The 15,084-nt window shown below is 40.8% G+C and overlaps 1 protein-coding gene across 1 annotated transcript; it reads left to right on the top strand.

Moving 5' to 3' along the window:
• Nucleotides 1-2,344: 2,344 nt before the first annotated feature.
• On the top strand, nucleotides 2,345-11,218 carry LOC120772144 (piggyBac transposable element-derived protein 2-like). Its single transcript, XM_040100611.1, has 2 exons — nucleotides 2,345-3,089; nucleotides 11,057-11,218. The coding sequence occupies exons 1-2, from the start codon at nucleotides 2,514-2,516 to the stop codon at nucleotides 11,216-11,218; spliced, it is 738 nt and encodes a 245-aa protein (XP_039956545.1). The 5' UTR covers nucleotides 2,345-2,513.
• Nucleotides 11,219-15,084: the final 3,866 nt, after the last annotated feature.

Here is a 15,084-nt window from a genome sequence, read left to right as displayed (position 1 = left end):
TAGTTAATATACAAAAAGAATCACGCGATAAAACAAACAAAGAAAAATTGTTAAAAATCCTACATATTTACTGTTTAAGATGTGGCAAGGTTCGTTTTCCTCATAATTGTAAACAATCTAATTTCGTCTATCTTGAAACCAGCGTAAACACCACCAACAATGTCAGCCCAGAAATCCAACGCAGAATAACTCTTGCCAACAGGTGTTACTTCAGACAGAGTAGGCAATTGAGAAGCAAAGTCATCTCTCGACAAACAAAAACCAAACTCTATAAGTCACTCATAATTCCCGTCCTGCTATATGGTGCAGAGTCTTGGACAACGGATGAGTCGACGTTGCGAGTTTTCGAGAGAAAAGTTCTGCGAAAGATTTATGGTACTTTGCGCGTTAGCCACGGCGAATACCGCATTCGATGGAACGATGAGCTGTACGAGATATACGACGACATCGACATAGTTCAGCGAATTAAAAGACAGCGGCTACGCTGGCTAGGTCATGTTGTCCGGATGGACGAAAACACTCCAGCTCTGAAAGTATTCGACGCAGTACCCGCCGGAGGAAGCAGAGGAAGAGGAAGACCTCCACTCCGTTGGAAGGACCAAGTGGAGAAGGACCTGGCTTCGCTTGGAATATCCAATTGGCGCCACGTAGCGAAAAGAAGAAACGATTAGCGCGCTGTTGTTATCTCGGCTATAATCGCGTAAGCGGTGTCTACGCCAATTAAGAAGAAGAAGAGTGTGTATTTTAATATACAAAGTAAAAAATGTGAAAAAATTTTGTGAAACATAGAGAAATAACATGTTTTCTTAGTGCAAATTTTTGAACTTTTAATCGTGAATATTTAAAAAAATATATGTAATTTTTAAATTATTTTTGGATATTTCTCCTCTGGAGAAGCTCCCCTATCCGTACATACCCCATTTATACGGAAATTCGGTTTTTTACCCCTCCGCCAAAGTAATCGGAATCGTGCCAAATAAACGAATTTGTAGAAGTAAATTTTTTTACATTGGAATTAGCATTATTTTTCTCACTTAACACTGAAAATCCTCAATTCTGCTATTTTCGTGGTGAAACACGCTTATAATTGGTCTGTGGTGAGACTCCTCCATCTCTGCCGAGTACCCCTTCGAAAAGTTACGACATTTTAAACGTGAACCTTTTCTATGATAGACGTTCTCTGCTGTAAATATACGCTCTCTGGTCTAAGTGTGAAAAGAAAGTGTTACAAAAAAAGCAAAACGAAACACACAAAACAAAAACGTGAAAATAATTATATTTTAACAAAACAGAAGTTCTCGGAAAAGAAAGATAAACCAATTTAAATAAAATGGCTCATAATAATAGGAGTTTAGAAAATTGTGTAGAAACAGTTACACAATTGTTAGAATTAAATCCAATACATGATCAGAGGTCAACGTATTGAAAAAGCTATAAAATATGTAAATTCTTTTGAGGGTGATGCCGGGCAAATGCCAGCATTCATTGAAGCAATAGATAAGATTCTGAGGGACTATCTAAATCAGGAACAAGGAGTTTTTAAAGTAGTGTACGATTTAAAAATAAGTGGGAAAGCAAAAAATTATTTGCAACTGGCCCCACCAGCTAGTTAAGACGAATGCAAAATAAAATTAAAACAACATTTTAAGCCTAGGAAAGACCAAATGACCATAACTAGGGGAATAAATAAATTATGAGTAGGTAGCATTAGTGAGTTAAAAAGCAGAATTGATGCTATAACTGAATTTAGAGCTTTCAACGAAAACAGGGGCAATGAAGGAAACATTTTCAAGAATCTTTATTCAACGTATTAAGCAAATCACATCAGCGACTTGTGCTTATGCAACAAGGAACTCAATTTCATTGTCTCAGGAATTATATATAGCTTTATAGGGTTAGACGATGGTAATTTAAATCCTTCATTTAACCCATTTGGCGCCACTGTATCTGATCGGGTACAGTAAAAATATTAAGGGTATTTGTAAAACTTTTAAAACTATTGTTGTTTGGTTCCATTTATTTTAATACAACATACATGGTGCGCTAAAATAAAAGGAATTTAGGTGAGAATATCCACAATATCTGTCACAAAGTGGGTTATTATTTATCAGTCTGAACGCTTATAAAGGTAAGCATACAATTTAATTATTTTTTTGTTGATCTACATTTATAATTGTTAATTTATGTATGTCATTTTGTGGTTTGTACCTATACTTGTAATATAAATAATGAATTAGAATATTACAGCTCATAGTTATAAAAAAATCGTAGTTTAAACTTTATTGTACCTGGTTGTGTACAGCGGCAGAATCCATATAAGATTTTCACTTTTCTTTTAGGGTTTCGTGACAATGAATTCAAAATGTTTTAACTCTTCTAACTGCTAAAACGGCTTAGCAGAAGCCGTTAACGCCGTTGTAGAAGACAGTGACAATGACGGTGATTTCGACTTCGCGATCATACCGCCAGAACCTAGCGTGGTGACGGATGAAGAAGAAGGTGCCGATGAGGATATGGTCACAGCCTCTTTACCACAAGACATTCCTGGGAATATAGAAGTATTTAGATGTGACGAGGCCTCAGTTTCCAGCAGTGGCAATGACAGCAGCAATGATGAGCCGTTATCCGAAAAGGCAAAGATAAGTCGTCGTCAGCTGCCAGATCAACCAATATGGCGAAAGTGTTCACCAATATATTCTTCTATAACTCAAGAGACAAGTTATGTCACCAAAAGACAAGAAGAGGTAAAAAAGGTGTTTGAAAATCTCACACCAGTTGAAATATTTGAGAAAATATTTGATGAAGACGTCATAAACTTGATCGTAAATAATACAATATTATACGCTAATCAAAATAACAGACACACATTTCAATTAGATTCTGTCGAGTTGAAAAAGTTTATGGGCATATTGATACTATCAGGATATCATAAACTACCAAGAGAAGATTTGTATTGGTCTTATGATGAGGACGTAGGTCTTGAAATAATATCGAAGTGTATGCCAAGGCAAAGATTTCGGTATATAAAAAAAAACATTCATTTTGTGAATAACGACGAAGCTAGTTCATGGAGGGATAAAATGTTTAAAGTTCGTTCATTAACTAATATTCTTATGAGGAAATTTCAACAGTGGGGTGTAGTGCACGACCATATTTCAATAGATGAGTCCATGGTGAAGTATTTTGGTCATCATTCTGCTAAACAGTTTATCCGTGGAAAACCAGTGCGTTTTGGTTATAAAAATTGGGTAGCTGCAAGTTCCATAGGATACTGCTATGCTTTTGATTTTTATTGTGGAAAAGCCGTCGAAGCTTCTACTGAACCCTTAGGATCAAGAGTTGTTAAAACGTTACTTCAAAGGTCGCAGACTGATCCATCAAGGCACCAGATTTTTTTGATAACTTTTTTACTAATTATAATCTCTTGGTAGACCTCAAAAAAGAAGGATATCGTGCAACTGGAACGATAAGAGAAAATAGAACAAAGAAATGTCCCATGAGAAGTACTAAAGAGATGAAGAAAGAAGACCGTGCCTCGTATGATTTCAGGTTTGATAAGCAAAACGAAATTCTATTAGTGAGATGGAAGGATAATAGTGTTTGCACTATGGCGACAAATTATGACACTATTGAACCTTTGGGAGTTGTCAAGCGATGGTCGTCTCTGCAACGTAATAAAACAGATGTTAACATACCAAAGGTGTTTCAAACTTATAACAAACACATGGGTGGAGTGGATGAATTGGACCAATCAATTTCTCTTTATAGGATTGCAATTCACGGGAAAAAGTGGTGGTGGGTTTTATTCACATATGTACTAGATATGACAGTTGCAAATGCTTGGCGTTTGCATTTAATGAGTCACAGTGATAGCATGGATCAGCTCCTGTTTCGACGTTCTATTGCGAGGTACTACTTACGCCAAAAAACCCAACATAAGACTCGGCCTTCCTCTTCATTGGTCCCAGGTTTGCCACAAGATGGTAAAGGACACTACCCAAAAAAGATTGCAAAACCATTACGGTGTGTTATGTGTCACGCTAGAGTTCGGTGGCAATGCAAAAAATGTCTTAAAACATTATGTGTCGAAAAACAATGTTTTGAAAATTTCCACCTGTAATACGCCGCTGTACTCAATTAAGTACACCCCCTTATAAGGGGGCCTAATTATTATTTTTTTGTTTTTCATACTGACGTGTTTATTCTGATTGTAAACAATAGTAAAATAAGAATTTTGCAAAAATTACGCTATTCATTTTACTTTGGCGGCTAATGGGTTAAAAAATCCAATAATCTAGATGTCAATAGGTTCCAAAGAAAAAATCAAGATTATAGGACACAAAACAATGCGCCAAGGTATAGAAATAATTTTACAGTTTTAGGCCTAGATATGCTAATAGGTTTAACAATCAACAATATTACAGGCCAATACATACAAATAATTCTGCAAGTCAGCAACAAATTAATAGAACTAATAACACATACTATTTTCGAGGTCAAACAAATGGATCGGGTCAACATAATAGCAGACTATAAAATACAAATAATTTTTCTAGGCAATACTCTAGGAATACCTGGATCCACAATTACAGTGTATAATGTCCAGGTCAAGAGAATTCTATAGGCCTACTCCCATGGAAGTATGTAGATATTATGAGTCGGGTTGAGGAACCGGTTTTTTTGACGGTTTTTTTTACCAATTAACCTCGGGATGTTTGGGAAAAAGTGGTGCACTTTAGTAGATCCAGGTTCCACTATTAGTATAGAGCTTTGAAGATTTTTATTTGCCCGTTGCTGATTGAGAGAGTAAGGTTATAAGTACATTAAATGGTGATATTGAGAATCCAAACATTAAAGTAAAAAGACCTTGCCGTGCGGAATTCAATTACAAAAAAAATGCTATGATTAGATAGCTATTGCTAGATTTCGACAAGCCATGTGATTTGTTATCAGGAAATGATTTTATTTTTAAAATATTTAAAATTATTGATAAAAAAAAAATGAATATCTTCTTCTTATTAATTGGCGTAGACACCGCTTACGCGATTATAGCCGAGTTAACAACAGCGCGTCAGTCGTTTCTTCTCTTCGCTACGTGGCGCCAATTGGATATTCCAAGCGAAGCCAGGTCCTTCTCCACTTGGTCCTTCCAACGGAGTGGAGGTCTTCCTCTTCCTCTGCTTCCCCCGGCGGGTACTGCGTCGAATACTTTCAGAGCTGAAGTGTTTTCGTCCATCCGGACAACATGACCTAGCCAGCGTAGCCGCTGTCTTTTAATTCGCTGAACTATGTCAATGTCGTCGTATATCTCGTACAGCTCATCGTTCCATCGAATGCGGTATTCGCCGTGGCTAACGCGCAAAGGACCATAAATCTTTCGCAGAACTTTTCTCTCGAAAACTCGCAACGTCGACTCATGAGTTGTTATCATCGTCCAGGCCTCTGCACCATATAGCAGGACGGGAAATATGAGTGACCTATAGAGTTTGGTTTTTGTTCGTCGAGAGAGGACTTTGCTTCTCAATTGCCTACTCAGTCCGAAGTAGCACCTGTTGGCAAGAGTTATCCTGCGTTGGATTTCTAGGCTGATATTGTTGGTGGGGTTCACGCTGGTTCCAAGATAGACGAAATTATCAACGACTTCAAAGTTATGACTGTCAACAGTGACGTGAGAGCCTAGTCGCGAGTGCGACGACTGTTTGTTTGATGACAGGAGATATTTCGTTTTGCCCTCGTTCACTGCCAGACCCATTTTCTGTGCTTCCTTGTCCAGCCTGGAGAAAGCAGAACTAACGGCGCCGGTGTTTAGGCCGATGATATCAATATCATCGGCATACGCCAGCAGCTGTACACTCTTATAGAAGATGGTACCTTCTCTATTTAGTTCTGCAGCTCGAACTATTTTCTCCAGAAGAAGGTTGAAGAAGTCGCACGATAGAGAGTCGCCTTGTCTGAAACCTCATTTGGTATCGAACGGCTCCGAGAGGTCCTTCCCGATCCTGACGGAGATTTTCGTGTTGCTCAACGTCAGTTTACACAGCCGTATTAGTTTTGCGGGGATACCAAATTCAGACATCGCAGCTTTGAAATCGACGAAGAGGTGGTGTGTGTCGATTCTTCTTTCACGGGTCTTTTCCAAGATTTGGCGCATGGTGAATATCTGGTCGGTTGTTGATTTTCCAGGTCTGAAGCCACACTGATAAGGTCCAATCAGTTTGTTGACGGTGGGCTTTAATCTTTCACACAATACGCTCGATAGAACCTTATATGCGATGTTGAGGAGGCTAATCCCACGGTAGTTGGCGCAGATTGTGGGGTCTCCTTTTTTATGGATTGGGCATAGCACACTTAAATTTCAATCGTTGGGCAGGCTTTCGTCCGACCATATTTTACAAAGAAGTTGATGCATGCTCCTTATCAGTTCCTCGCCGCCGTGTTTGAATAGCTCGACCGGCAATCCGTCGGCCCCCGCCGCTTTGTTGTTCTTCAGGCGGGCAATTGCTATTCGAACTTCTTCATGGTCGGGCAATGGAACGTCTGCTCCATCGTCATCGATTGGGGAATCGGGTTCGCCTTCTCCTGGTGTTATACGTTCACTGTCATTCAGCAGGGTGGAGAAGTGTTCCCTCCATAATTGTATGCTCTGGGCATCGGTCACTAGATCACCTTTGGGGGTTCTACAAGAGTATGCTCCGGTCTTGAAACCTTCTGTAAGCCGCCGCATTTTTTCGTACCCCTGTCGGCCAGCTTATCAAGCTCTTCATTCTCACGCATTTCAGCCTCTTTCTTTTTCTGTCTGCAAATGCGTCTCGCTTCCCTTTTCAACTCTCGGTATCTATCCCATCCCGCACGTGTTGTGGTCGATCGTAACGTTGCGAGGTAGGCAGCCTGTTTTCTCTCCGCTGCGACACGGCACTCCTCGTCGTACCAGCTGTTCTTTTTCACTTTCCGAAAACCAATGGCTTCGGTTGCAGCTGTACGTAAGGAGTTTGAAATTCCGTCCCACAGTTCCTTTACACCGAGTTGTTGACGAGTGCTCTCAGAGAGCAGGAGTGCAAGCCGAGTAGAAAATCGTTCGGCTGTCTGTTGTGATTGCAGCTTCTCGACGTCGAACCTTCCTTGTGTTTCTTGGCGTGCGTTTTTTGCTGCACAGAGGCGGGTGCGAATCTTGGCTGCAACAAGATAGTCCAGGTCGATGCTAGGACCTCGGAGCGCACGCACATCTAAAACACTGGAGACGTGTCTTCCGTCTATCACAACATGATCGATCTGGTTGGTGGTTTTTCGATCCGGAGACAGCCAGGTGGCTTGATGAATCTTTTTATGCTGGAATCTAGAACTACAGATAACCATATTTCGGGCCCCGGTGAAGTCAATCAGCCTCAACCCATTTGGGGATGTTTCGTCGTGGAGGCTGAATTTACCGACCGTAGTGCCAAAGATACCTTCTTTGCCCACCCTGGCGTTAAAGTCGCCAAGCACGACTTTGACATCGTGGCTGGGGCAGCTCTCGTAAGTGCGCTCCAACACTCATAGAAGGCATCTTTTGTCACATCGTCCTTCTCTTCCGTCGGGGCGTGGGCGCAAATCAGCGATATGTTGAAGAACCTCGCTTTGATGCGGATTGTGGCTATATGCTCATTCACCGGAGTAAATGATAGTACTCGGCGACGGAGTCTCTCTCCCACCACGAATCCAACACCAAACTTGCGCTCCTTTATATGGCCACTGTAGTAAATGTCACAAGGACCTACTCGTCTCTGTCCTTGTCCCGTCCATCGCATTTCTTGGACGGCGGTGATGTCAGCCTTTATTTTTCCGAGGGCATCAACCAGCTGGGCAGCGGCACCTTCCCAATTAAGGGTCCGGACATTCCAAGTGCATGCCCTCAAATCGTAGTCCTTATTTCGTTTGCCATGGTCGTCATCAAAAGAGGAGTCTCTCATCCGAGGCTGATTGTTGATTTTCATTGGTAAGATTTTTTACGTGGCAGGTCCCAAACCCAGCGCACAACCCTGCGGAGGGGATGTTTCGCCTTCTCACATTAGCTCGCCTTCGAACGGATATTCTTAGGCTACCCAGAGGATACTTGGTCAAAGACTGGAAGTAGTGAGCTGCTTGAGCCATATGTAAAAGAATCGTTTCTGGCCACTCCCAAGTGAATGGCGATCAGAGAACTTTCCTCACTTGCGAGATCTTCTACACATGACTCCATCCTCCATTATAATATAGTTATAATGCTAACACTGTTTGGGAAAAAGGGTGCTTTTAGTAGATCCAGGTTTCATTATTAGTATAGAGCTTTGAAGATTTTTATTTGCACGTTGCTGAGTGAGAGAGTACGGTTATAAGTACATTAAACGGTAATATTGAGAACCCAAATATTAAAGTAAAAAGACCTTGCCGTGCGGAATTCAATTACAAAAAAAATGCTATGGTTAGATGGCTATTGCTAGATTTCGACAAGCCATATGATTTGTTATGAGGAAATGATTTTATTTTTAAAATATTTAAAATTATTGATAAAGAAAAAATGAATATAACTTTGAAAAATGGAACAATGATTCCTTTCCTTTTGAAAACTATTCAGGAACAGGTTTATTCATTGGAAGTGAGTGTACAAAAAAATATTGATCATCTAAAATCAGATGAAAAAAGCAAAACTGAAATTCTATTAAACCGATTCTACAAATTATTCACCAACACAAAAACTGTGGTACATGAGATTAAGACCACAACCTACCAACAAATAAATTAAAGAATCTATAGACTACCTAACACGAAGAAGAGGTAAGGAAGCAAATTTATGAGTTAGAAAGTCAGAGAGTACTCCGAAAAAGAAGGAGCAGGTATAGCTCACCTATTTTATTTGTACCAAAGAAAACGGAGGGTTCAAATATTAAAAAATATAGATTAGTGTTTGACTATAGGAGACTTAACTAACTGACTGTCGATGATAAATACCCTCTGCTAAATATTAATGGGATTTTGGATAAATTGGGCAAACCGCAGTACTTTAGCACCATTGATTTAGCCAAAGGTTATCACCAAATATTAATGGCAGAAACGGACATCCAAAAAACAACTTTCGTTACTCCGGCAGAATTGTATGAGTACGTCCGTATGCCTTTTGGGCTTAAAAATTCCCCAACCACGTTCCAAAGAATCATAAATGAGATTCTAAAAGAATTCATAAACAAAATTTGTGTTGTCTATCCGGATGACATTTTGGTCTTTTCCACGTCCTTGGTAGAGCATATTCTATTACTTGAAAAAAATCACAATTTAAGAATTCAAGCAAGCAAGCTTTCTAAAGAAAGAAACGAAATTTTTAGAGCATACTTCAACAAAAGAGGAAACTAAACCTAATACAGGAAAAGTTATGGCAATCAAATAGTTAGAGCTTCCGAAAATAGAGAGACAGATTAAAGGTTCTTTGGGAGCTACAGTGTATTATAAGAAATTGATTAAAGACTATTCGAAAGTAGCATATCCCATGATAGAATATTAAAAAAAGGTTATAATATAAATCCAAGATATCCGCAGTACATAGTTTTGAAAATTTGAAAACACTAATTTCATCACATCCAGTTTTAAAAGGCATCGAATATGACAAAGAGTTTACTATTACAACTGACTAAAGTGATTACGCAATAGACGCAGTGCTTTCGCAACAAGGTCAGTCAGTGTGCTACATTTCTAGAACATTAAACAACCATGAAAAGAAATATGCTACAACAGATAAAGAATTTCTAGCCATTATATAGTATATTCAATAACCCATTTCAAGCCGTACATATATGGCACAAAAAATATAAAATATCTAGTTAATAAATATAAAGGAAAGAATTTTTATCAACGCCATCAGAGGTGGTTATTGAAAATATAGGAATACAATTTTAAAATTGGAATTGTCAGACTAATGCATTCAGCAGAAGAACAACTGCCTGCGCATTTTCCAATTAAAGAAGAAGTTGTAAATAAATACAAAAATCAAATCATATTGACATATAGCCCTCAAGCTCAGATGCAAAGACTCCATGGAGGGAATAAACCAAATAGAAGAAAAAGAAGAAAACAAGGAAATATTAAAAAGATATATAATAGGAAACGGAGTAGTGGGAATATTTTCCGAAGTATCTGAGGCGGTCTACCATAAAATGCAGAAAATACTAATTGAAATGTTTGCTAAAGATATAAATTTAAAATTTGTAAAATGCACAAACAGAGCCTCAGAAATAGAAAAAGAAGAGGAACTACATAAAAAAATACTACTTTAAATACAGGGTGGGCCATCTAATGTTTTAAATTTGAATTATCAATATTTCGACATTGGAAACGTCAAATACCATTCGGAAAGTGATAGATACTCAGTAAAAAGTTTAAAATTTACGAAATGGGTCGCTATTCACTAGAAGAAAACTGGGAAATATTGAAAATTTGAAAGTTTGATCGAGGATGGTCAATTTTACCAAAAAATCATCTTCTCGGACGAGGCTCATTTCCACCTCGATGGTTACGTTAACAAGCAGAATTGTCACATTTGGGGCGCTACGTGCCATACAGCAAACGCTACACTCAATCTTTTACACCCTATCTTCGAAAATAGCATAATCAGCAAAAGAGGTGATGTGAATTGGCCTCCGAGAAGCTGCGAGTTAACTCCGTTGGACTATTTTCTGTGAGGAGCTGTTAAAGATAAATGATACGCCAACCATCCAGAAACAATTCAACATCTAAAGTACGAGATTCAAGCTGCTGTAGCTGCCATAAGGCCTGAGACCATCGAGAAAGTACTCCAAAATTGGGTGGATCGGATAAGCTACTGTAAACTTAGCCGTGTTGGTCATTTGTCCAAAATTGTTTTTCACAAATAAATTTCATAAAACAACCTTTTCAATTAATGTTACACCTTTGAAAAATATAAATCCGTTTTTTCTTTATTGACTTTTTAAATTTAAAATTTTATATGGCCCACCCCGTTATATGTACTATATACATATAGATATAAATGAAACGTATAATTCACTAAAAGATAAATTTACCCTAAATTTAGGGAACATATTCAACTACTAATAAACAACTGCGTAAGCCGCGTATCGAGTCGCCGCGTCAAGAGGGCGAAAGTGAGGGAGGGAGCGGGAGTTGTGGCGGGAGTGCCAATGTGGTCACGGAAACGACAGAAGGAGCAGTAGTGGTAGTGGGAGTGCCACTGTAGCCACCGCTGAGAAAGCGGTTGCGCGTAAGGGGTCGCCCCGTAGTGTGTGCGCTAACGAGGGAGGGAGCGGAAGTTGTGGGGGGAGTGCCAGTGTGGCCTCCGCCGAGAAAGCGGTTGCCCAACCGTCAAGGACGGTATCTACCGCTTAGAGAGTTAGAAGAGTTGGGGGTGGACGAGCAAATTGCTCGTCTATATGGGGTAGTTTTGGTTAAATGATAGGGTACTTAAAAGGTGTGAAAGTTATAAGACTAGTAAGATTATATCGTGGACACGTGAGTTAACCTTGAAGAGGAGGACTGTCAGGCGATAGAGGCGAAAGTTTCAATGCGCTCGACGGTCCAATTCTGATAGGCTGCCCCAGCTTAAGTATAAATTTAGTTGTGCGGATATGAGTATAAGAAAATTATAGTGAAATTTAAAGAGGAAGATTGGAGGAGTTTTGTTAGGGAGAATAAGAACGACCCCTTGGGTCAGGTCTATAGGATCTGCCGTAGTCGTAGGAGGGAGGATGTTACCTCTCTTCACGTCGGTGACACTCTGTTATCGTCGTGGAGAGAGTGTGCGGGGGTTCTGTTAGGTGCGTTCTTTCCCAGGTCGGAGGTGGAAGTACCTAAAGCACAAGAGGTGCCTGTCTCTCCATTAGATGATGGGGAGTTGGGGTACGCCTTTGGTCTGGTTAGGACTAAACGGTCCCCAGGTTTTTATGGTTTCAACGGAGAGATATGTAAAAGCTTGTGGAAGTTCATTCCGGAATATCTGGAGGCCCGCCTGAGAGGGATACTTTCCACGCGAGTGGAGAAGTTCCAGGGTTATTCCTCTCCTGAAGTCCTCGATCTTATCGGGGCATCAGCCTCCTTCCAGTACTTGCAAAAGTACTGGAAAGAGTCATGGTGGAACGGCTTCAGGAGCAAACGCATGGTATATGGTCGGATAGGCAGTTTGGGTTCAGGGAAGGACGCCGTGTAGAGGATGCATGGTTTTATGTTCAGTATGAAGTTAGGGAGAACGTCAACACATATGTCCTCGGCATATTTGTTGACTTCAAGGGAGCGTTTGATTACCTAGGCTGGTGCAACGGCCAGAGGAGCTTGGCTGTCCGGAAATTACTCTTTGGCGGACTTATTTTTCGGACAGAAAGGCCTCTCTTGTCAGCATGAATGGGAGTGTGGAGATTGAGTTGTTCGTGGCTGCCAGCAGGGTTCCATCTGTGGTCCATATATTTGGAACCTTATGATGAACACTCTGCTTGTGCAGCTCGAGCCACTCTGTAAGTTTTGTGCGTATGTGGACGACCTTCTTCTTATGGTCGAAGGTTGCTCGCGGTTTGAACTAGAGAGGGCGGGAGGAGATCTCTTAGAGATCGTGAATTCTTGGGGTGTAGGTGTGGGGGTTGACATATCGAGGGAAAAACGGTGGCAATGCTGCTTAAGGGCAGATTGTCACCGGTTCGTCCACCGATTGTCCGTGTGAATGGGGTCAGCATCAGATATGTGACGCAAGTCAAATAGTTGGGTTGACCTTGAATGAAAGGATCTGGTTTACTTCACACTTGGCGAATGTGAAGGAGCGACTGCAGGCAACAAAAGGCAAAACACGCTGCATTTTGAGGAGGGATTGGGGGACGTCGCGCTGTCCGCACCATATATCGTGGCTTGTTTGTGGCATGTGCCACATATGGAGCCGTTGTATGGTGGGTGGTAGTCACGACTGTCCAGGGGTTTCAAAAACCCCTCTCAATCCAGCGTTTTATGATGCTTGCTTGTTTGCCTGTATGTCGCACCGTCTCAACGGATGCTATGCAGGTTTTGTTAACCTGATTGTCATACAGCGCGCTGTTGCATTCAGGTTAAGAAGGGGCTTGAGTGTGTCATTGCTGCGGAATGACTGGATTTCCGACGGTGATGTGGGGAGGGAGGGATATCTAAGGAGCAAGAGGCTTCGAGATGATAGGTTTAGGTGTAGGTGACAAAAACGTTGGGACAATAGTCCTAACAGCCGAGTGACGTACGAGTACATTCGGGACGTTGGGTTCGTTGAGGATAACCCAGACTTCAGATTCTGTTTGAGTCTGGATTTTCTGCTTACGGGGCATGGGCCTCTGAATGCATTTTTGCATCAGAGGTACCTATCGGATAGGCCGGGGTGTTTTTGTGGGGGGGGGGGGTAGAAGGTTGGTCGTATTTAATTGCAGAATGCCCGATTTACTCAGACATTAGGGATTTGGGTGGTATGGGGATTAGTTGGACTGATGGACGATTAGATGAGAGTGGTGTGATCACTATTAGTCGGAATACCGAACAGTTAGGGTGGTTTGCGCGTGAATTTTTTAAGCGGCGTAGGCGTTTAGCTTGGAAATAGGGTTAGTTTTTTATGAGTGGTGCGTGTATGTGATGTGTGTATGGGTTCCAACCCCTGGCCACCAGTCCAGAGCCGTATGGAAGCTCAACAGGTAGTAGATTCGGCTACGCGGTCTGGCCAGAGACTTAATTCTGGGGAGCAGGAGTCCTTGGAGTTTACTCCAACCTGCTCATACGGACTGGTCCCTAGGTGAATATCGTGGTGGTTGTGGTTAAAACCCAAATGCGGGAAGAACTGACTTTGTCAGTTGAATGTGGAGTTGCATTGTAACCAGGTGGCGGACCCAAAGCACGGCAGAGGTTTTAGATAGGCCTCGAACCCGACCAAGGTGCTTAGTGTGTCCATTCCACACTGCCAATTGGTACTGAAAATACCTAGCATTCTCAGGGTGGTGATCAATGCATTAATTTGATCCGCTGTGGATTTGAGCGCCGTGGGGTAAGGCTGTCGTCAGCAGGTACCCACGTTAAACACACTTAACGTTGTCAACAATGACGTGATAACCAAGTAGCGAGATTATTTTGTCTTGCCCTCATTCACTGCCAGACCCACTTGGTTTGCTTCCTTGTTCAGTCTGGAGAAAGCAGAACTAACGGCGCGAGTGTTGTAGCCGATGATATCAATATCTATTCTATCGTAGACTAAATTAATGGGCAGAGCGCCCTAGTATAACATTTTATTTAATGCCGTAATTACTTTGAAAACTTTAATACTTGACCGTATGGGCCTTAATTTTTTATAATTCTCTGGAGGGTCCCCCCGAATATGGTGAATCGCAGAGGATTTAATTGTAATAAGCTGGAGTTTTTTTTATTTTAATTATTAGCTGCACGAACCGTTTTTAATTGATTTTAATTCTAAGATACAATTTAACATAATTAACCATTGAAAGGCGCAAAAATAAGTAAAGTCAAGGACTTTAAACACTCTACTTGCAATTCTTGATACATCTTTTCCTTAACTTATTAGGTATTCTTCGGTGGGTGAATTGTTTTTTGTTTTCCCTGTTTACTGTCAGTGATTGTTGGTCCCTCGATTGCTACGCGTCGGCTTGGCGTGCAATGCCTAATAAGGCTTCCTTTGTTTTCTATGAGGATCACTTTATTTATCCTCTATGAGGAACATTTCTATTTTTCCTCGCTGAGGATCACTTTAGTTATCCCCTATGAGGAGCACTTCCCTTTTTCCTCTATGAGAATAACTTTTATTTTCCTCTATAAATCTCATTTTAATTATCCTCTATGAGGAGCACTTCTATATTTTCTCTATGATCTTTATGTGTGAGGCCGTACCCACGACCACGATCACGTATCCTTTTCCGAGGATATTTTTGCGTGGTTCCACGTTGGGCGCCAATTAATTAAACAGATTTGGATTAATTTTAAAATTTTGTTTTATTAACTTGCCAAGCAAGTGCAACCGATCGCGCTAAGTGATTTTTTACAACTAATTTAAAATATAACATATTTGCGGCGACCACGCCTTGACTTCCCTAAACACTAGCATTT

This window comes from Bactrocera tryoni, chromosome 1, assembly GCF_016617805.1.
Source record: "Bactrocera tryoni isolate S06 chromosome 1, CSIRO_BtryS06_freeze2, whole genome shotgun sequence".
In the NCBI taxonomy this organism is placed as follows: domain Eukaryota; kingdom Metazoa; phylum Arthropoda; class Insecta; order Diptera; family Tephritidae; genus Bactrocera; species Bactrocera tryoni.
The sequence above is the reverse complement of the archived record's forward strand: the minus strand, read 5'-3'. Positions and strand labels throughout refer to the sequence as shown.

Coding starts and splice junctions, on each gene's coding strand:
- LOC120772144 (XM_040100611.1), top strand. CDS start 2,514: ATGGTCACAGCCTCTTTACCACAAGACATTCCTGGGAATATAGAAGTA. Junction 3,090..11,056: donor GGAGGGATAAAATGTTTAAA/GTTCGTTCATTA, acceptor CCCTAAATTTAG/GGAACATATTCAACTACTAA.